The sequence below is a fragment of the Odocoileus virginianus genome, chromosome 26 (assembly GCF_023699985.2).
Source record: "Odocoileus virginianus isolate 20LAN1187 ecotype Illinois chromosome 26, Ovbor_1.2, whole genome shotgun sequence".
Classification (NCBI taxonomy): Eukaryota; Metazoa; Chordata; class Mammalia; order Artiodactyla; family Cervidae; genus Odocoileus; species Odocoileus virginianus.
Window position 1 is genome coordinate 121761 of NC_069699.1, and position 24005 is coordinate 145765.

A 24005-nucleotide genomic window follows, 5' to 3' on the forward strand; every position below is an offset into this window, starting at 1 on the left:
TAGAAGTGAAATAGTATCTGTAATAATAATAATTCCCTAGAAACAAACATTCAGGACCAGATGATTTCACAGGCAAACTCTACCGAACATTCAAAGAACTTATACTGATTCTTCTCAAATTCTTCCAAAAGACTGAAGAGGAAAGAACACTTCCAAAGACATTCTATGAAGCCACAAACACCCTGATACTAAAGCCAGACAAACATGCCACCAAAAGATAAATTACACACCAATATCTCTGATGAATATAAATGCAAAAATTCTCAACAAAATAACAGCAAATTGAATTCAACACCACACAAAAAGGTCCATAGAGTCAAAGCTATGGTTTTTCTAGTAGCCATGTACAGATGTGAGAGTTGGACCATAAAGAAGACTGAGCACCAAGGAACTGATGCTTTCAAACTATGGTGCTGAAGAATACTCTTGAGAGTCCCCTGGACAGCAAGGAGATCAAACCAGTCCATCCTAAAGGAAATCACCCCTGAATATTCATTGGAAGGACTGATGCTGAAGCTGAAGCTCCAATACTTTGACCACCTGATGTGAAGAGCTGACTCATTGGAAAAGACCCTGATGTTGGGAAAGATTGAAGACAAGAAGAGAAGCGTATGACAGAGGATGAGATGGTTGGATGGCATTATTGACTCAATGGACATGAGTCATTTAAGCCAATTGCAGGTGACAGCAAAGGGCAGGGAAGCCTGGAAAGCTGCAGTCCAAGGGATCACAAAGAGTCAGACATTACTGATGGACCAAAAAACAAGAACAGGAAAAAAGATCATACACAATGACCAACTGGGATTCGTCCCAAGTTGATAAAGAGAGTTCAATATATGCAAATCAGTCAGTGTAATACACCACATTAAAAAAAGAAGAGTTAAAAAAACACAGGATCATCTCAATAGATGCAGAAAAAGCATTTGACAAAATTCAACATTCATTCATAATAAGGAAAAAAAAACACTTATCAAAAGTGGGTACACAGAGAACATATCTCAACTTATTAAAAGCTATTTATGACAAACCTATAGTCAATATAATACTCAATGGTTAAAAGCTGAAAGCCTTCCCACTAAAATCTGGAACAAGACAAGGATACCAACTCTCACCATTTCTATTCAACATAGTATTAGAAGTACTAACCACAGAAATTAGACAAGAAGTAAAAGGTAACCAAATTGCAAAGGAAGAGGTAAAATTGTCACTATATGCAGGTAACATGATACTACATATAGAAAACCCTAAGAACTTCACACAAAAGCTACTATATCAAATAAATGAATTTAGCAAAATAGCAGGGTACAAGATTAACCTTCAGAAACCACTTAAATTTCTTTATACAAACAATGAAATATTAGCAATGGAATGTAAAAAAAAATACCTTTTAAAATTGCACCAAAAAATACTTTGCACAAATCTTTGCATGTAAATCAGTGGTTAGAACACACCCTCACACCATTCACAAAAATACACTCAAAATGACTTAGAGACTTAAATATAAAATATGACACTATAAAACTCCTAGAAGTGAGCATGGGAAAAACATTCTCTGCTATAAATTATACCAATGTTTTCTTAGGTCAGTCCCCTAAGGCAATAGAAATAAAAATGAAAACAAGCAAATAAACAATCAAATTTCCAAGCTTTTGTACAGCAAAGGAAACCACAAAAGAACAACAAAACAACATAAAACAACAACAAAAAACACCCTATTAAAAAAAATAGGCAGAAGACCTATATAGACATTTCTCCAAAGCAGATGTACAGATGACCGAGAGACCTATGAAGAGATACTTGACATCACTTACTACTACAGAAATGCAAATCAGAACTACAATGAGGTACCACCTCATACCAGTCAGAACAGCCATCATTCAAAACAAAACCTGAGGAGGCTGTGGAGAAAAGGGAACCCTCCTACACTGTTGATGGGAAAGTAAATTGGTGCAGCCACTGTGAACAACAGCATGGAGGTCCCCCAGAAAACTAAAAATCCAATTACCATATGATCTAGCAATCTCACTAGTGGGCATATACCTAGACAAAACTATAATTGAAAAAGATACATGCACCCCTATATTCATGGTAGCACTATTCACAATAGCCAAGGAAATAACCTAAATCAACAGAAGAATGGAAAAAGAAGATGTGGTATATATAAATGGAACACTCAATTCAGTTCAGTTCTGCCCGACTCTTTGCGACCCCATGAATCACAGCACGCCAGGTCTCCCTGTCCATCACCAGCTCCCGAAGTTTAGGCAAACTCATGCCCATCGAGTCGGTGATGCCATCCAGCCATCTCATCTGTTATCCCCTTCTCCTCCTGCCCCCAATCCCTCCCAGCAACAGGGTCTTTTCCAATGAGTCAACTCTTCCCATGAGGTGGCCAAAGTACTAGAGTTTCAGCTTCAGCATCAGTCCTTCCAATGAACACCCAGGACTGATCTCCTTTAGGATGGACTGGTTGGATCTCCTTGCAGTCCAAGGGACTCTCAAGAGTCTTCTTCAACACCACAGTTCAAAAGCATCAATTCTTTGGTGCTCAGCTTTCTTTATAGTCCAAATCTCATATCCATACATGACCACTGGAAAAACCATAGCCTTGACCAGACGGACCTTTGTTGGCAAAGTAATGTCTCTGTTCTTTAATATGCTATCTAAGTTGGTCATGACTTTCCTTCCAAGGAGTAAGCATCTTTTAATTTCATGGCTGCAGTCACCATCTGCAGTGATTTTGGAGCCCAAAAAGATGAAGTCTGACACTGTTTCTACTGTCTCCCCATCTATTTCCCATGAGGTGATAGGACCAGATGCCATGATCTTAGTTTTCTGAATGTTAAGCTTTAAGCCAACTGTTTCACCCTCCTCTTTCACTTTCATCAAGACGCTTTTTAGTTCCTCTTCATTTTCTGCCATAAGGGTGGTGTCATTTGCATATCTGAGGTTACTGATATTTCTGCCGCCAATCTTGATTCCAGCTTGTGCTTCTTCCAGCCCAGCATTTCTAATGATGTACTCTGCATAGAAGTTAAATAAGCAGGGTGACAATATACAGCCTTGAGGTACTCCTTTTCCTATTTGGAACCGGTCTGTTGTTCTATGCCCAGTTCTAACTGTTGCTTCCTGACCTGCATATAGGTTTCTCAAAAGGCAGGGCAGGTGGTCTGGTATTCCCATCTCTTGAAGAATTTTCCACAGTTTATTGTGATCCACACAAAGTCTTTGGCATAGTCAATAAAGCAGAAATAGATGTTTTTCTGGAACTCTCTTGCTTTCTCAATGATCCAACAGATGTTGGCAATTTGATCTCTGGTTCCTCTGCCTTTTCTAAAACCAGCTTGAACATCTGGAAGTTCATGGTTCATGTATTGCTGAAGCCTGACTTGGAGAATCTTGAGCATTACTTTACTAGCGTGTGAGATGAGTGCAATTGTGTGGTAGTTTGAGCATTCTTTCGGATTGCCTTTCTTAGGGATTGGAATGAAAACTGACCTTTTCCAGTCCTGTGGCCACTGCTGAGTTTTCCAAATTTGCTGGCATATTGAATGCAGCACTTTCACAGCATCATCTTTCAGGATTTGAAATAGCTCAATTGGAATTCCATCACCTCCACTAGCTTTGTTTGTAGTGATGCTTTCTAAGGCCCACTTGACTTCACATTCCAGGATGTCTGGCTCTAGATGAGTGATCACACCATTGTGATTATCTGGGTCATGAAGATCTTTTTTGTACAGTTCTTCTGTGTATTCTTGCCACCTATTCTTAATATCTTCTGCTTCTGTTAGGTTTATACCATTTCTGTCCTTTATCGAACCCATCTTTGCCTGAAATTTTCCCTTGATATCTCTAATTTTCTTGAAGAGATCTCTAGTCTTTCCCATTCTGCTGTTTTCCTCTATTTCTTTGCATTGATTGCTGGGGAAGGCTTTCTTATCTCTCCTTGCTATTCTTTGGAACTCTGCATTCAAATGGGAATATCTTTCCTTTTCTCCTTTGCTTTTTGTTTCTCTTCTTTTCACAGCTCTTTGTAAGGCCTCCTCAGACAACCATTTTGCCTTATTGCATTTCTTTTCCATGGGGATGGTCTTGATTCCTGTCTCCTGTACAATGTCACAAACCTCCGTCCATAGTTTATCAGGCTCTCTGTCTATCAGATCTAGTCAACCATAAAAAAAGAATGAAATAATGCCATTTGCAGCAACATGGATGCAACTCTAGCTATCATGCTAAGTGAAGTAAGTCAGAAAGAGAAAGACAAATACCATGGTATCACTTAAGTTTGGAATCTAAAATATAGCACAAATGAGCCTATCTACAAAACAGAAATGGACTCACAGACATAGAGATCAGACTTGTGGTTGCTAAGGGTTGGGGGGAGGGAAAGAGATTGTACTGGGAGTTTGGGATGGGTAGATACAACTATTACATTTGATGGATAAGCAACAAAGTTCTACTGTATAGCACAGGAAATTAGATCCAATCTCTTGGGAGAAATAAAAATGGAAAGGAATATAAAAAAGAATGTATATGTTTCTATAATTTAGTCACTCTCCTATACAGCAGATATTGGCACAACATTGTAAATAGATTAAACTTTAAAAAAGAATTGTGAGAGAAGGTGTATAGCATAGTATAATTAATAAAATTACAACATTTAAAATTGGTGCAGCCATTATGAAAAACAGTATAAAGATTCCTTAAAAAATTAACAAAACTACCATATAATCTATGCATCCCACTTCTGGATATTTATTCAAGGATAAAAATACTTTGAAAACTTATACACACTTCTATGTTCATCACAGCATTATTTACAGTAATCAAGATACGGAAACAATCTTAGTGCCATCAAAAGATGGACCATTGTGTTGTAAAGTAATTGGCCTCCAACTAATAAAAAATAAAAAACAAAACAAAACAAAAAAAAAAGATGATCCATAGAGAAAATATGAGATATGTGTGTGTGTGTGTGTGTGTGTGTGTGTGTGTGTGTAATGAAATACTACTCAGCCACAAAAATGAAATCTTGCCACTTACAGCAACATGGATGGACCTTGAAATCTTATGCTAAATTAAATGTCAGATGGAGAAAAATGAATACAGCATGATTTCACTCATATATGGAATATAAAAACAAACAAGGAAGCAAAACAAAAATAAACAAACAAACCAAGCCAAACTATCTGAAGATCCCTGGAACAGAGCACTTGTTACCAAATGGAACAGGTGGGAGGGAAGCGTGAAATGGACCAAGAGGGTCAGTTGTATGGTGACAGATACTAAGCTTTTGGTGGTGAGCCCATTGTACCATATACTGAAGAAGAAATATAACATTTTACACATGATATTTATGTTAATATTATAAACCAATATTATCAATAAATTTTTTAAATAAAAAAGATGTGATCTTATATATATATATACACACATATATACATATATGTGTGTGTACATATATATATATATATATACACACACACACACACACACACACACACACACAGTGGAATTCTACTTAGCCACTTAAAAAGAATACAATTCTGCCATTTGCAACAATGTGCATGAACTTAGAGATTATTATACTCAGTGAGATAAATCAGATGAGATAAGTCAGACAGAGAAAGACATGTACTGTATAACATCACTTATATGTGGAATCTAAACAATAATACAAACAAATGTATATGTGAAACAGAAACAGATGCAACAGACATAGAAAAAGTTACCAAAGGGGAGAGGAAGTGAGGAGGGACAAGTCTGAAGTATTGGATTAACAGATACACACTACTATATGTAAAATAGATAAGCAACAAGGATATACTAGGTCGCACAGGGAATTATACCAATGATTTTGTAATAATTTTCAATGGATTATAATCTGCAAAAATATGAATCACTTTGCTATACACCTGAAGGTACAATGTTGGAAATCAACTACACTTCAATTAAAAAACTGTTAGTGCTTTAGAGCTTGATAAAAATGAACATGGATTTTTAATCACATTAAACACAGAATGTGGTATGTGTGTGTATAAATATATATACACAATAGAATATTTTCAACTGTTAAAAGGAAGGAAATCTCATTTACAATGACATAGATGAACCAGAAAGACATTACTCTAGTTGAAATAAGTCAGAGAAATTATAGAAGCTGATTCTACAGAGAAATTATAGAAGCTAATTCTATAGAAGTAGAGAGTAGAATGTGGTTGCCATGGGTTGGGCAGGGGTGGGGGGAAGAAAAAGGATGATACAAAAGGGAACAAATTTTCAGTTATGAGAAGAGTAAGTTCTGAGCATCTAATAGTGACTACAGTTAATAACATGCTATTGTGTACTTAAAAGTCCTAGAGAGTAGATATTAACATTCTCAGAACAACAAAGGGTTAAATGTGAGGTGACAAATTTGTTAATTATACTGATCTTGATAATCATTTCACAAATGTATATCAAATCATGTTATATACTTTAAACATATACAATTATATTTGTTACATTTTCCCAATTACTCTTCCATAAAGTTTCAAAAAGACATTTAAAGACAAAGTCAGAATGACTTAATAATTATTGATAATAATAATAACAACTATTATTATTATTAATTCAGAATATTTATTAGTATTCTGTCAGTCTACTCCTAGAGGAGCAGGGGAGCAATGGTGAACAAAACAGCCGAAAGCTTTACTGTTGGGGAGTTTGTGTTTTAGTGGGAGACACATGATACACTAATTAAAAAAACAACATAATGACAAAGAGAGCCAAGTCCTATGAAGAGATAAAGGGGTAGAGTCTGAAAAAGGCTGCTACGTGGGGTGGGTGACCAGGATAACCTCTCTGTAGAAAGGACATTTAACATAGAGCAGAAGGAAGTAAGCAGTTGCTCTACCAGGGGCAGGCAAACTTTGGAAATCTAAAGTACAGCTAAGGGGGAGGGGGTCGGGGTAGGGTGGTTTGTTACAGTGGGAGGGAGAAATGTCCTTTATTATATTGGGTTAGTCAAAACCACTACAATATTGTAAAGTAATTAGCCTCCAACTAATAAAAATAAATGAAAAAAAAAAGTTCATTAGGGTTTTTCCATAAGAGCCCATGGAAAAACCCAAATGAACTTTTTGACCAATCCAATTGCATCTTGTAAAAAAAAATATGACAAACCTAGGCAGTATATTAAAAAGGAGAGATGTCATTTTGCTGACAAAGGTTCATATAGCTGTGGTTTTTCCAGTAGTCATGTATGGATGTGAGAGTTGGACCATAAGGAAGGCTGAGCGCTCAAGAATTGAGGCTTTCAATGTGGTGCTGGAGATACTCTTGAGAGTCCCCTGGACAGCAAGGAGATCAAACCAGTTAATCCTAAAGGAAATCACCCCTGAATATTCATTGGAAGGTCTGATGCTGAAGCTGAAGCTCCAATACTTTGGCCACCTGATGTGAAGAGCCAACTCATTGAAAAAGACCTTGATGCTAGGAAAGACTGAGATCAGGAGAAGATGGTGACAGAGGATGAGATGGTTGCATTGTATCATCAACTCAATGGACATGAGTTTGAGCAAACTCTGGGAGATACTGAAGGACAGGGAAGCCTGGCGTGTTGCAGTCCAATGGGTTGCAAAGAGTCAGACACAACTGAGAGACTGAGTAACAATAACGATATCTCCATTATTTCAGGTTCTGGGCATAATCATAAAAGTAGTGGATCACTCATATAGTATATGTTTCTGTGATCCTGTAAACCACACTCTGGGCTCAGTGCTAGGGATGGTGGCCTATGACAAAATAAATATAAAAGTTCACCTTGTGAAGGATGAGTGCATGGTGTGTGTAGGCCAGGGGCATCCTGTCCTGTTTTGGGGAGTTTGCCTGAGGAGGCATGTTCTGGCTGAGAGGTAAAGGGTAAAGAGCTGACAAATGGGGAAAGCAGTATCCCAGGCAGAGGGAGCAGCACACGTCAAAGCCCTGTGGTCACAGGGAACACACAGGGTTCAGCTAAGAGCAGTGACGTCTGGGTTGGAGGGACAGCAGGATGCTGTGGCAAAGGCAGGGAGCAGGGCTGTCCACCAGAGCCCGACTGGGCACTCAGTCTGTGAATTGTGAGCAGCTGGAAGCTACTGAAGTATTTTGGGCCAGTTAAGAGTCTCAGAGCTCAGAGATTCCTTAAGACCTTGGGAAGAACAGTCTAGTTAGGCAGGTTTCAATGTGTCTCTACTTGCTCAGGTTTTCCTACAGGTTTATTTTGATCCATCCAGTGAAAAAATTGCCAGCTTTTAATTATCTAATGTAATAACACAAATGGGATTACACTAAGCAATAAAGTCTCAAAGAATTCCCATTCCAAGATTAGTCCAAGTTATCTGTTTTTATGAGATCATACTTGTTTATTATCCAGAAATTCCAAATATATATTCTAGGAAGAACTAGCCAGTGGTGCTAGTGGTAAAGAACCTGCCTGCCAATGTAGGAGACACAAGAGACACAGGTTTGATCCCTCGGTTGGGAAGATCCCCTGGAGGAGGGCATGGCAACCCACTCCCTTATTCTTGCCTAGAGAATCCCATTGACAGAGGAGCCTGGAGGGCTACAGTCCATAAGGTCACAAAGAGTCAGACACAACTGAAGCAACTTAACATGTATGCACACACAAAGTAGCCTAAAATGCTTCTCAGAGCTTCAAACTCTAAAATCTGCTCTGAAAATGAAGTTGAAGGAATTACACAATTTTAAGACTCTGGAATTGGAGTAAAACATAGAGATAAAAAACATAACCAAAGATTATATTTGGAGATTATTTTCCATGAAAAAGATAATAAAGACCTACCTAATAATGAATCCAATCAGATAAAGAAATTTTATGAAACTTCTGTTCCACCACAATCAATCCAGTGCCCACAACCACTTATCTAGCAGCTGAGATTCAGAATAAAGAATGCTCTGAGGTACTGCCTGTAAATGTTGAGAAAGAACTTTCTTATGTTAAATAAGTTAATACCTGAACAAACAAAGGTAAAAAGAAAGAGTAAACTGATATGGGAAGATCAAGCTCATTAAACTCAGGGGAGCTTGAATGAGGCATTCCAGGTCAAATTAATTGGCTCAAAGGAGTTTATAAAAATTACACAGAGATTACAGAACATGAACTATTGACAACTTCAGATATGCAAATGACAGCACTCTAATGGCAGAAAGTGAAAAGGAACTAAAGAATCTCTTGATGAGGGTGAAGGAGGAGAGTGAAAAAGCCTGCTTAAAACTAAATATTCAAAAAACAAAGATCACAGCATCCAGTCCCATCACTTCATGAAAAACAGGAGAGAAGGTGTAAGCAGTGACAGGTTTCCTCTTCTTGGGCTCTAAAATCACCACGGATGGTGACTGCAGCCATGAAATTAGAAGATGACTGCTTCTTGGCAGGAAAGCCTCGAAAAACCTAGACAGTGTGTTAAAAAGCAAAGACATCACCTTGCCGGCAAAGGTCTGTGAATCAAAGCTATGGTCTTCCCAATAGTTATATACAGTTGTGAGAGTCGGACCCTAAAGAAGCCAGAGTAATGAAGAATTTATGCTTTTGAACTGTGGTGCTGGAGAAGACTCCTGAGAGTCTCTTGGAAAGCAATGACATCAAACCAGTCAGTCTTAAAGGAAATCAACCTTGACTCCTCACTGGATCACTACAAACTGTAGAAAATTCTGAAAGAGATGGGAATACCAGACAACCTGACCTGCCTCTTGAGAAACCTGTATGCAGGTCAGGAAGCAACAGTTAGAACTGGACATGGAACAACAGACTGGTTCCAAATAGGAAAAGGAGTACATCAAGGCTGTATATTGTCACCCTGCTTATTTAACTTCTATGCAGAGTACATCATGAGAAATGCTGGGCTGGAAGAGGCACAAGCTGAAATCAAGATTGCCGGGAGAAATATCAATAACCTCATATATGCAGACGATACCACCCTTGTGGCAGAAAGTGAAAAGGAACTGAAAAGCCTCTGGATGAGGCTTTCCCGACTCAATGGACATGAGTTTGAGTAAACTCTGGGAGTTGGTGATGGACAGGGAGGCCTGGCGTGCTGCAATCCATGGGGTCTCAAAGAGTCAGACACAACTGAGAGACTGAACTGAACTGAATTCATTGGAAGGACTGATGCTAAAGCTGAAGTTTCAATATTTTGGCCACCTAATGGAAAGAGCTGACTCATTGGAAAAGATCCTGATGCTGGGAAATATTGAGGGCAGAACAAGAAGAGAGTGATAGAGGATGAGAGGGTTGGATGGCATCACTGATGCAATGGACATGAACTTGGGAAGACTCCGGGATATGGTAAGGGACAGGGAAGCCTCGTGTGCTGCAGTCCTCGGGGTCACAAAGAATCAGATATGACTTGGCAACTGAACAAAAACAACTACAGAATGTGGAGGGGAATAGGCATGAAGGTGCAAGTATCAAGGCAGAGACTGTGAAAGATACCGGTTTTACTTTTGTCATATTCACAAACTCAGAGAAAGCCCGAAGAGAAGGTTTTAAGAAAATTCAAAAGTAGCTGGACTTGTGAAATGATGTATTAGGAACCATCTTAAATTTGGAACAATAAAAATTTAAGAGTTTGTACAGCTGACATTTCCAGTGCATATCCTTAACATCACACATGACTCTCTACCTGGGGGCTTCCACCCAGCCCCCACCCCAGGAGGCCAGGAGTGTCTAAAAGTCAATGGAATAGTCCTCAACCACTTGTGGCTGGGAAAAGAAGAAAAATTCCTACCTTTCATTTGGTATATAGGACCACTCTGAAACATCTCATGTACTATATCCCAGATCACAATCTACAGATCTGATTATTAATAGTTCCTTACTGGCTGCTTTCTCTTCTCTTCTGTGTCTCATTCCCTCCCCAGCCCCCAAGTATTTCATGGGACCACCTGCTAAATAAACTATTTCACTTAGATCCTTGTCTTTTGGAAAAACAATTCTAACAACCAGGAAAGAGGAAAGTGGGATAAGGGAGTAGAAGTAAAAATTTTAAAGCAGTTTTTTTTAAAAGAGAGCTTTTTTAAAAAAGAGCTTTATGGTCATATATTTATGATATTCCTAAATGAAACAATAGCTTAACCATATTAAGAGGTTCAGCTTTCCTAACTCTATAGGTAATTTAAAAGTTAAAAGGAAACGTGAATCTATCTTTGGGCTAATAAGACAAAATAATTGTCATGTTTTAGATTTCTTCTTATATATTGTACAGATCTCCTGCCCCCCCCACCTCAACACACACACAAAATTATCATATTAGCAATTCTAAACTTATTAATTCACAGTCTTGGGAATAAATCTGCTTACTTTTAGTTTGCATTTTACTTGTTCAGGAATATATGATTACTTAAGACTTTTGTGATTAAGTTTTTATTATTTCTGAAAAAGAGTAAGAAGTAGAACAAAAGAAAATTATTTTACCAGCAACAAGTAGTAGTTGAGTCACATCCTTATTATTAAGAGATTAAGTGCACAGATAAAACTTCAGTTTTCAAGGTACAATCGTAGACTGGTCCACCAGTCTCTGCATCTTCTCCTGAAGCTAGTTTCAATAACACTAGCCAAATAAATGAAAATTGATCCCTCAAAAATACTACTTGACATATTCTTGTATGAAATAATTTTGTAAAAAAGGGCTGTTATTTCCAACTTCCACCCTCCTTGGAGATTTATTCTGAACCCTATCCCCAGGGCTCTGTTGTGCAATAGACTAGATTAAAAAACAAAGATTGAAGTGTCTTGATTGACCTGATGAATGAGATTTCAGAATATTTCCCTGAAATCTGCTGCATCTACAGACTACCATATCTGTTTGACAGATTCAGAACAAATGATGTATAATCAGCATAGGAAGATTCTCACTTCATGATAATTAATGAATTGCAAAGGAACCCTAAAACCATGCTAAAGAGTCTCAATTCATCAAAATAACACTCACTTACCCAAGAAGCAACCAACTTTGTAAATATATGTATAAGTAAATATATCATCATTTATTCATTCACATAATAAAATTTATTCTGAACCTATTATTTGCCAGATGCTAGGACAAGCATTAGGACTTAAAAACCCTTTCTTTGACCTTGAATATCTATAGATGAATAAAAGAATCATGTATTCAATAGATGCAATTAAATGTTCTAAGTGTCATGTTGCAAACCAAGTCTACTAGTTCATTCACAGATTCATTCAACAAGTTTTGTACACCTGTTGTGTGCTGAGGATCATTTCAATTACAAGTAATTGAGGGGCAGAGTTACCTTAAAGGAAAGATATAGTTGGTTATTTTAAATATGTAATGGCATGATTCTACACATGTGTATTACCTGGCTAATTGAAGAGAACTTATTAGAGGTAAATGTCTTTCCTTTGCATACCAAGAAAAGAAATGAAAGCCCAAACCAGTTAAGAATGATGTTTGAGGACCATAAAATAACTGTCCTTACCAGGAATACAGAATTGTTCCCACAACAGATGTAAGTCTACTGCTTTCTTGTTTTTGCTTTGCCAGGCCAAAGTCAGCTACAATTAAAAAAACAAAGCAATTTTATTATATTTTTCCAGAATTAGCACAGCACTGTTCCTTAGCTTTCAACATTCTGCAGAAAACAAAATAACAAAAAAACTATTACAATTCACAAGAGAAAGTTTTTCTTGTCTTTTCCTGTCAAAATGCCCCATGTACAATATTCTGAACCATTCCCAGTTTTCATTAATGGTGTACATACATTATGCCATTATGCTATATGTATTGACATAATAAAATCTATCATTAAAAATATTAAAATAAGTCTTGCTGACCGAAAGATAGGACAAAGCACTTTTGAACTTGTGATTCTACTTTTTAGATTATTCTCTATAATTTTCAAGTAAATAAAAGAACCTAATGTTTTGGCATTTGGTAGTCATCATCTCATGGGCCAAAATAAATAAATAAATATGCTAAGCCTAATCACCATGAAGATCTGAAAACCTGAAATTAATGGCATCTTATCTGTATGAAGTCACAGTTAATACAATGTTCACAGTCAAATCAAAATACTTATATAATAATATACTCAATGTTAATATAAAAGATTCTAATTTTTAAGCTATAACACTAAATATTTATATTTAATATTAATCCTAGCTAAATTCTTCCAAGAACGTTCAAATACTTCTCTTTTTAAGCCACTCAACAACTAATATCAAAGTGGTAGAAACAGATACTCTTCCTTTTACTATTGTAAGGATTTGCAAACTTTAAGAAGTTTAATTACTAGAATTACACAAAAGTACAGAGTTGAACAAGGGCAAAAATTCAAGTTGCTATTCCTAGTAAAGTTTGATGTTTACAATATCACTTTTTTAAGTGCACTAAATATGTATGGAATTTCACTGTGATAAATTTTCAATACAACGTACTTGATTGTCTATAATAAAATGTCTTTGACAGGTTGAAAATATTTTGAAGTACTTGACTTTGTTCAAAGTTATATTAATTTGTGTTATGAATAACAATCAGGTCAGTTCAGTCACTCAGTCATGACTCTTTGTGACCCCATGAACTGCAGCATGCCAGGCTTCCCTGTCCACCACCAACTCCCGGAGTTTACTCAAACTCATGACCATTGAGTCAGTGATGACATCCAATCATCTCATCCTCTGTCGTTCCCTTCTCCTCCTGCCTTCAATCTTTCCCACCTTCAATCTTTTCAAATGGGTCAGTTCTTCACATACCAGTGTACTAACCAACAACCTTGAACTAGCACAGATTTAGCTGCTTACATATATTGTCTGTGCTAATACTCAACAATGGGATAGCAATTATTATAGTTAGTGCCTCTTAGTGATTAAAAGGAGAAGGCAATGGCAATCCACTCCAGTACTCTTGCCTGAAGAACCCCATAGATGGAGGAGCCTGGTAGGCTGCAGTCCATGGGGTCGTTAACAGTTGGATATGACTGAGCGACTTTACTTTCATTTTTCACTTTCATGCTTTGGAGATGGAAATGGCAACCCACTCCAGTGTTCTTGCCTGGAGAATCCCAGGGATAAGGGAGCCTGGTGGACTGCCGTCTATGGGGTCACACAGAGTCGGACACGACTGAAGTGACTTAGCAGCAGCAGTGATTAAAGGCAAGGACTCTGGAACCAGACACGCTCAATTCAAATCCCAGCCTCATTATGTGCTACCTGAGTAACCCTGGGGAAGTTATTTAATTTCTGTTTGTAATAGTTTTCTTATCTGTAAAAGTAGTAAGTACTATAATATTAAAATGTGAATAAGTTAAAATATACAAATGTAGTATATATATCACAGTGATAACCAACTGATATATATTGTTATTTAATCTCACAATGACCCATTTTACAGATGAAGAAACTGAAGTTCAAAGAGAATATAGGGAGAAATGAATAGTTACACATGAATTTGTGGTTGTTCAATTCTAAAGCCCCAAATCCTCATCAAAACACAATACAGTAGCTGCCAACAAAGGAAAATCAGGCCTAGGTAATTTCATTTACAAAATCAACCAAACATTTAGAGAGTAGATGTCAGTCATGCCCAAGCTCTACCAGAAAACAGAAGAGGAGAGAACACTTTCCAGCTCAGCTTACTAAATCACTATTACCCAGAACCAGGTCCAAACAAAGGCATTAAAAGAAAACCACAGGACACCATTTCCCACGAGAACAGATGCTAAAATTATCAATAAAATATAAGTAAATTCAATCTAGAGGTATATTTAAAAGGATAACCCATAATAATCAAGTGGAGTTTATGCTAGAAATACAAGGTTGGTCCAACATTTAAAAATGAATCAATATCGTTTCCCAGATCAGAACATTAGAGAAGGAAATCATATGATCATTTCAATTGTTGTATAAGAAGAACTTGACAAAATTCAGCATCTATTCTTTTCAGCAAAATGGGAAATAGGATTTCCTTAATCCAATAAAGGGCATCTGTAAAGGTGACCATAGGTTCGTGGATTTATCTCTGGGCTTTCTATTCTGTTCCATTGATCGATATTTCTGTCTTTGTGCCACTACCATACTGTCTTGATGACTGTGGCTTTGTAGTATAGTCTGAAGTCAGGCAGGTTGATTCCTCCAGTTCCATTCTTCTTTCTCAAGTTTACTTTGGCTATTCGAGGTTTTTTGTATTTCCATACAAATTGTGAAATTATTTGTTCTAGTTCTGTGAAAAATACTGTTGGTAGTTTGATAGGGGTTGCACTGAATCTATAGATTGTTTTGGGTAGTATAGCCATTTTGACAATATTGATTCTTCCAATCCATGAACACGGTATATTTCTCCATCTGTTTGTGTCCTCTTTGATTTCTTTCATCAGTGTTTTATAGTTTTCTATGTATAGGTCTTTTGTTTCTTTAGGTAGATATACTCCTAAGTATTTTATTCTTTTTGTTGCAATGGTGAATGGTATCGTTTCCTTAATTTCTACAAGCAACTCCTCCAGCTCAACTCCAGAAAAATAAATGACCCAATCCAAAAATGGGCCAAAGAACTAAACAGACATTTCTCCAAGGAAGACATACGGATGGCAAAAAAACACATGAAAAGATGCTCAACATCACTCATTATCAGAGAAATGCAAATCAAAACCACAATGAGGTACCATTACACGCCAGTCAGGATGGCTGCTATCCAAAAGTCTACAAGCAATAAATGCTGGAGAGGGTGTGGAGAAAAGGGAACCCTCTTACACTGTTGGTGGGAATGCAAACTAGTACAGCCGCTATGGAAAACAGTGTGGAGATTTCTTAAAAAACTGGAAATAGAACTGCCATATGACCCAGCAATACCACTTCTAGGCATACACACTGAGGAAACCAGATCCGAAAGAGACACGTCCACCCCAATGTTCATCGCAGCACTGTTTATAATTGCCAGGACACGGAAGCAACCTAGATGCCCATCAGCATATGAATGGATGAGGAAGCTGTGGTACATATACACCATGGAATATTACTCAGCCATTAAAAAGAATTCATTTGAATCAGTTCTAATGAGATGCATGAAACTGGAGCCCATTATACAGAGCGAAGTAACCCAGAAAGATAAAGACCATTACAGTATACTAACACATATATATGGAATTTAGAAAGATGGTAACGATAACCCTATATGCAAAAAAAGAAAAAGAGACTCAGATGTATAGAACAGACTTGTGGACTCTATGGGAGAACGCAGGGGTGGGATGTTTCAAGAGAACAGCATCGAAACATGTATATCTAGGGTGAAACAGATCACCAGCCCAGGTTGGATGCATGAGACAAGTGCTCAGGCCTGGTGCACTGGGAAGACCCAGAGGGATGGGGTGGAGAGGGAGGTGGGAGGGGGGACTGGGATGGGGAATACATGTAAATCCATGACTAATTCAATGTATGACAAAAACCACTGCAATGCTGTAAAGTAATTAGCCTCCAACTAATAAAAAAAAAAATTTAAAAAAAATAAATAAAATAAAATAAAAACCTACAGCTAACTCTCTACTTAATGCTAAAAGACTGAATGTCCTTCCCTTAAGACCAAAAGCAAGGCTGGATTTTATCGCAACTTACAATGATCATTTCACAATATATAACAAATATTGAATCATTATGTTATACACTAAAAACTAACATAATGTTGTATGTCAATCAGATCTCAATTAAAGCATAAAAGAAAAGATATAGTTGTCTTGTTAATATTCTGATAGATATTTTGAAGAGATTGTCATATAAGCACATTTTTGATGGGCCTTGATAACTGAATTTTAAAAATAAATCAGAAAATATTATTTTCTCTTTTCTTTCAAGTAAAAAGAAGAAGAAAGCATACTAATTATACAGTAGTATAGAAACAAATATCTAGGAAAACATGACAAAAGATATGAAAGACCTGCGCAGGGAAAATTATAAAATTTTGTTACAGAGTCAATAAAGACTAGAATTAATGGAGAGAAAGTCCAAATTTATGGGTTGGAATTTTCAATATTATATAAATTTCATTCTAAGTTAATTTATGTAATTCCAATCAAATACCTCTTCATATTTTGAGTGGATCTTCACAAATTGAGTATAAAATTAATATAGAAATAGAAAGGGCCAAGAGAAGCCATGGATTTTTATAGAAAAGAAAACATAGCTTTCTACAATGTACTAATAATTATTACAAGGCTATAGTAATTAAGACAAGGTTGTATAAACTCAAGGCTACAAACAAAAAGGCAAGAATGTCCACTCTCACCATTTCTTTACATAATTATACTATAAACTCAAGTAAACACAATGATTGCACACAAATTTTTCTGCAAAGATTAATTTTTATTTCTCTTTGATTCCTTGGAGTGACATTACTAAATACTATGATAAGTATATGTTTAATTTCATTAAAGTATTACCAAGTCAAAATATTTTCCAGTGTGTTCTCCCCAGACATGTATTAGAGGTCTAGTTGTTTCTGCCTCTTCATCAGCGTTTGGAGTTGTCAGGGTTTTTTAATTAGCCATTTTAATTACTATGTAGTGATAGTTCAGTGTAGCTTTAATTTGAATTTTCCTAATGACTAATAGTGTTAAGCAATTTTATGTACTTATTTGCCATCAGTGTATCTTCTTTTTTGTTGTTGTTAATTAATTTATTTTAATTGGAGGCTAATTTAATTACAATATTATAGTGGTTTTTTGCCACACATTGACATGAATCAGCCATGGGTGTACATGTATTCCTCATCCTGAACCCCCCTCCCAGCTCCCTCCTCATCCCATCCCTCAGGGTCATCCCAGTGCACCAGCCCTGAGCACCTAGTCTCATGCATAGAACCTGGACTGGCAATCTGTTTCACATATGATAATATACATGTTTCAAAGCTATACTCTCAAATCATCCCACACTCGCCTTCTACTACAGAGTCCAGAAGACTGTTCTATGCATCTGTGTCTTTTTCACTGTCTCGCATATAGGGTCATGGTAACCATCTTTCTAAATTCCATACATATGCATTCAGTTCAGTTCAGTTCAGATCAGTTGCTCAGTCATGTCTGACTCTTCGTGACCCCATGAATCACAGCATGCCATGCCTCCCTGTCCATCACAAACTCCCGGAGTTTACCCAAACTCATGTCCATCAAGTTGGTGATGCCATCCAGCTATCTCATCCTCTATCGCCCCCTTCTCCTCCTGCCCCCAATCCCTCCCAGCATCAGGGTCTTTTCCAATGAGTCAACTCTTCGCATGAGGTGGCCAAAGTATTGGAGTTTCAGCTTCAACATCAGTCCTTCCAATGAACACCCAGGACTGATCTCCTTGAGGATGGACTGGTTGGATCTCCTTGCAGTCCAAGGACTCTCAAGAGTCTTCTCCAACACCACAATTCAAAAGCATCAATTCTTCAGCACTCAGCTTTCTTCACAGTCCAACTCTCACATCCACACATGACCACTGGAAAAACCATAGCCATGACTAGACAGACCTTTGTTGGCAAAGTAATGTCTCTGCTTTTTAATATGCTATCTAGGTTGGTCATAACTTTCCTTCCAAGGAGTAAGTGTCTTTTAATTTCAAGGCTGCAATCACCATCTGCAGTGATTTTGGAGCCCCCCAAAATAAAGCCTGACACTGTTTCCACTGTTTCCCCATCTATTTCCCATGAAGTGATGGGACCAGATGCCATGATCTTTGTTTTCTGAAAGTTGAGCTTTAAGCCAACTTTTTCACTCTCCTCTTTCACTTTCATCAAGAAGCTTTTTAGTTCCTCTTCACTCTCAGCCATAAGGGTGGTGTCATCTGCATATCTGAGGTTATTGATATTTCTCCAGGCAATCTCGACTTCAGCTTGTGCCTCTTCCAGCCCAGCATTTCTCGTGATGTACTCTGCATAGGAGTTAAATAAGCAGGGTGACAATATACAGCCTTGATGTACTCCTTTTCCTATTTGGAACCAGTCTGTTGTTCCATGTCCAGTTCTAACTGTTGCTTCCTGACCTGCATACAGGTTTCTCAAGAGGCAGGTCAGGTGGTCTGGTATTCCCATCTCTTTCAGAATTTTCCACAGTTTACTGTGATCTACACAGTCAAAGTCTTTGGCATAGTCAATAAAGCAGAAATAGATGTTTTTCTGGAACTCTCTTGCTTTTTCGATGATCCAGCAGATGTTGCGTGTGCCTGCGATAGTATACTGTATTGGTGTTTTCCGTTCTGACTTACTTCACTCTGTATAATAGGCTCCAGTTTCATCCACCTCATTATAACTGATTCAAATGAATTCTTTTTAATGGCTGAGTAATATTCCATTGTGTATATGTACCATAGATTTCTTATCCATTCATCTGCCGATGGGTATCTAGGTTGCTTCCATGTCCTGGCTATTGTGAACAGTGCTGCGATGAACATTGGGGTACACGTGTCTTTCAACTCTGGTTTCCTCGGTGTGTGTACCCAGCAGTGGGATTGCTGGGTCATATGGCAGTTCTATTTCCAGTTTTTGAAGGAATCTCACACTGTTCTCCATAGTGGCTGTAGTTTGCATCCCCACCAACAGTGTAAGAGGGTTCCCTTTTCTCCACACCCTCTCCAGCATTTATTGTTTGCAGACTTTTGGATAGCAGCCATTCTGACTGGAGTGAGATGGTACCTCATTGTGGTTTTGATTTGCATTTCTCTGATAATGACTGATGTTGAGCATATTAGCATGTGTTTGTTAGCCACCTATATGTTTTCTTTGGAGAAATGTTTGTTTAATTCTTTGGCCCAATTTTTGAATGGGTCATTTATTTTTCTGGAATTGAGCTGAAGGAGTTGCTTGTATTTTTTTTTTTTTAGATTAATTCTTTATCAGTTGCTTCATTTGCTATTATTTTCTCCCATTCTGAAGGCTGTCTTTTCACCTTGCTTATAGTTTCCTTCGTTGTGCAAAAGCTTTTGAGTTTAATTAGGCCCATTTGTTTATTTTTGCTTTTATTTCCACTATTCTTGGAGGTGAGTCAGAGAAGATTCTGCTATGATTTATGTCAGAGAGGGTTTTGCCTATGTTTTCCTCTAGGAATTTTATAGTTTCTGGTCTTACATTTCGATCTTTAATCCATTTTGAGTTTATTTTTGTGTATGGTGTTAGAAAGTGTTCTAGTTGCATGCTTTTACAGGTGGTTGTCCAGTTTTCCCAGCACCACTTGTTAAAGAGATTGTCTTTTCTCCATAGTATATTCTTGCCTCCTTTGTCAAAGGTAAAGTGTCCATAGGTGCATGGATTTATCTCTGAGCTTTCTATTTTTTTCCATTGATCTATATTTCTTTCTTTGTGCCAGTACCATACTGTCTTCATGACTGCAGCTTTGTAGTATAGCCTGAAGTCAGGCAGGTTGATTCCTCCAGTTCCATTCTTCTTTCTCAAGATTGCTTTGGCTATTCAAGGTTTTTTTGTATTTCCATACAAATTGTGAAATTATTTGTTCTAGTTCTCTGAAAAATACTGTTGGTAGCTTGATAGGGATTGCATTGAATCTATAGATTACTTTGGGTAGTATACTCATTTTCACTATGTTGATTCTTCCAATCCATGAACATGGTATATTTCTCCATCTATTTGTGTCTTCTTTGATTTCTTTCATCAGTGTTTTATAGTTTTCTATATATAGGTCTTTTGTTTCTTTAGGTAGATTTATTCCTAAGTATTTTATTCTTTTCATTGCAATCGTGAATGGTATTGTTTCCTTAATTTCTCTTTCCGTTTTCTCATTGTTAGTGTATAGGAATGTAAGGGATTTCTGTTGTTAATTTTATATCCTGATGCTGCTGCTATCCTGCAACTTTACTATATTCATTGATTAGCTCTAGTAATTTTCTGGTAGAGTCTTTGGGGTTTTCTATGTAGAGGATCATGTCATCTGCAAACAGTGAGAGTTTTACTTCTTCTTTTCCAATCTGGATTCCTTTTATTTCTTTTACTGCTCTGATTGCTATGGCCAAAACTTCCAAAACTATGTTGAAGAGTGGTGGTGAGAGTGGGAACCCTTGTCTTATTTCTGACCTTAGGGGAAATGCTTTCAATTTTCCACCATTGAGGATAATGTTTGCTGTGGGTATGTCATATATAGCATTTATTATGTTGAGGTATGTTCCTTCTATTCCTACTTTCTGGAGGGTTTTTATCATAAAAGGATGTTGAATTTTGTCAAAGGCTTTCTCTGCATCTATTGAGATAATCATATGATTTTTATCTTTCAATTTGTTAATGTGGTGTATCACATTGATTGATTTGTGAATGATGAAGAATCCTTACATCCCTGGGATAAGACCCACTTGGTCATGATGTATGATCTTTTTAATATGTTGTTGGATTCTCTTTGCTAGGATTTTGTTAAGGATTTTTGCATCTATGTTCATCAGTGATGTTCGCCTATGGTTTTCTTTTTCTGTGGCATCTTTGTCTGGTTTTGGAATTAGGGTGATGGTGGCCTCATGGAATGAGTTTGGAAGTTTACCTTTCTCTGTAATTTTCTGGAAGAGTTTGAGTAGGATAGGTATTAGTTTTTCTCTAAATTTTTGGTAGAATTCAGCTGTGAAGCCATCTGGTCCTGGGCTTTTGTTTGCTGGAAGATTTCTGATTACAGTTTCGATTTCCATGCTTGTGATGGGTCTGTTAAGATTGTCTATTTCTTCCTGGTTCCATTTTGGAAAGCTATACTTTTCTAAGAATTTGCCCATTTCTTCCAAGTTGTCCATTTTATTGGCATATAATTGCTGTTAGTAGTCTCTTATGGTCCTTTGTATTTCTGTGTTGTCTGTTGTGATCTCCATTTTCATTTCTAATTTTGTGATTTGATTATTCTCCCTTTTTTGATGAGTTTCTTGATGAGTCTGGCTAATGATTTGTCAATTTTATCTTCTCAAAGAATCAGCTTTTAGTTTTGTTGATTTTTGCTATGATCTCTTTTGTTTCTTTTGCATTTATTTCTGCCCTAATTTTTATAATTTCTTTTCTTCTGCTATCCCTGGGGTTCTTCATTTCTTCCTTTTCTAGTTGCTTTACATGTAGAGTTAGGTTATTTATTTTATTTTTTCTTGTTTCTTAAGGTAAGCCTGTATTGCTATGAACCTTCCCCTTAGCACTGCTTTTACAGTGTCCCATAGGTTTTGGGTTGTTGTGTTTTCATTTTCATTTGTTTCTATAAATATTTTGATTTTTTTTTATTTCTTCTGTGATTTGTTGGTTATTCAGAAGCATGTTATTTAGTCTCCATATGTTGGAATTTTTAATAATTTTTTTTCCTGTAATTGACATCTAATCTTACTGCAATGTGATCAGAAAAGATGCTTGGCGTAATTTCAATTTTTTTGAATTTACCAAGACTAGATTTATGTGATCCAGGATGTGATCTATCGTGGATAAGGTTCTGTGTGCACTTGAGAAAAAGGTAAAATGTATTGTTTTGGGGTTAAATGTCCTATAGATATCAATTAAGTCTAACTGGTCCATTGTATCATTTAAAGTTTTTGTTTCCTTGCTAATTATCTGTTTAGTTGATCTATCCATAGGTGTGAGTGGGGTATTAAAGTCTCCCACTATTATTGTGTTATTGTTAATTTCCCCTTTCATACTTGTTAGTATTTGCCTTACATATTGTGGCGCTCCTAAGTTGGGTGCATATATATTTATAATTGTTATATTTTCTTCTTGGAGTGATCCTTTGATTATTATATAGTGTCCTTTTATGTCTCTTTTCACGGCCTTTATTTCAAAGTCTATTTTATCTCATATTAGTATTGCTACTCCTGCTTTCTTATGGTCTCCATTTGTGTGAAATATCTTTTTCCAACCCTTCAGTTTCATTCTGTATGTGTCCCTTGTTTTGAGGCGGGTCTCTTGTAGACAGCATATATAAGGGTCTTTTTTATTTTTATCCATTCAGCCAGGCTTTGTCTTTGATTGGGGCATTCAACCCATTTACATTTAAGGTAATTATTGATAAGTATGATCCCATTGCCATTTACTTTGTTGTTTTGGGTTCGAGTTTATACTCCCTTTCTGTGTTTCCTGTCTAGAGAAGATCCTTTAGCGTTTGTTGAAGAGCTGGTTTGGTGGTGCTGAATTCTCTCAGCTTTTGCTTGTCTGTAAAGCTTTTGATTTCTCCTTCATATTTGAATGAGATCCTTGCTGGGTACAGTAATCTGGGTTGGAGGTTTTTCTCTTTCATCACTTTAAGTATGTCCTTCCAATCCCTTCTGGCCTGAAGAGTTTCTATTGAAAGATCAGCTGTTATCCTTATGGGAATCCCCTTGTGTGTTATTTGTTGTTTTTCCCCTGCTGCTTTTAATATTTGTTCTTTGTGTTTGATCTTTGTTAATTTGATTAATATGTGTCTTGGGGTGTTTCACCTTGGGTTTATCCTGTTTGGGACTCTCTGGGGTTCTTGGACTTGGGTGGCTATTTCCTTCCCCATTTTAGGGATGTTTTCAACATTATCTCCTCAACTATTTTCTCATGACCTTTCTTTTTGTCTTCTTCTTCTGGGACTCCTATGATTCAAATGTTAGGCATTTGACATGGTCCCAGAGGTCTCTGAGGTTGTCCTAATTTCTTTTTTCCTTTCTGCTTTATTTATTTCCACCATTCCATCTTCTACCTCACTTATCCTATCTTCTGCCTCAGTTATTCTACTGTTGGTTCCCTCCAGAGTGTTTCTTTTAGCTCATTTATTGCATTATTCATTATTGGTTGACTCTTTTTTCTTTTAGGTCCTTGTTAAACATTTCTTGCATCTTCTCAACCCTTGTCCCCAGGGTATTTATTTGTAACTCCATTTTGTTTTCAAGATTTTGTATCATTTTTACTATCATTATTCTGAATTCTTTTTCAGGTAGACTCCCTATCTCCTCCTCTTTGGTTTGGTTTGGTGGGCATTTATCATGCTCCTTTACCTGCTGAGTATTTCTCTGCCTTTTCATCTTGTTTAGCTTGCTTGTGGAGGTTCTTCCCTGTGGGTGG

General features: G+C 37.0%; 1 protein-coding gene across 1 annotated transcript in view; it reads right to left on the reverse strand.

Annotated features, from left to right (window-relative positions):
- The window catches only part of NEK10 (NIMA related kinase 10), a 250358-nt gene that overhangs the window by 110500 nt on the left and 115853 nt on the right, over nucleotides 1–24005 (reverse strand). Inside the window, exon 23 of the mRNA XM_070456150.1 lies at nucleotides 12481–12556. Within this exon, the coding sequence (XP_070312251.1) occupies nucleotides 12481–12556 (76 nt within the window). The remainder of the gene's footprint in view (nucleotides 1–12480; nucleotides 12557–24005) is intronic.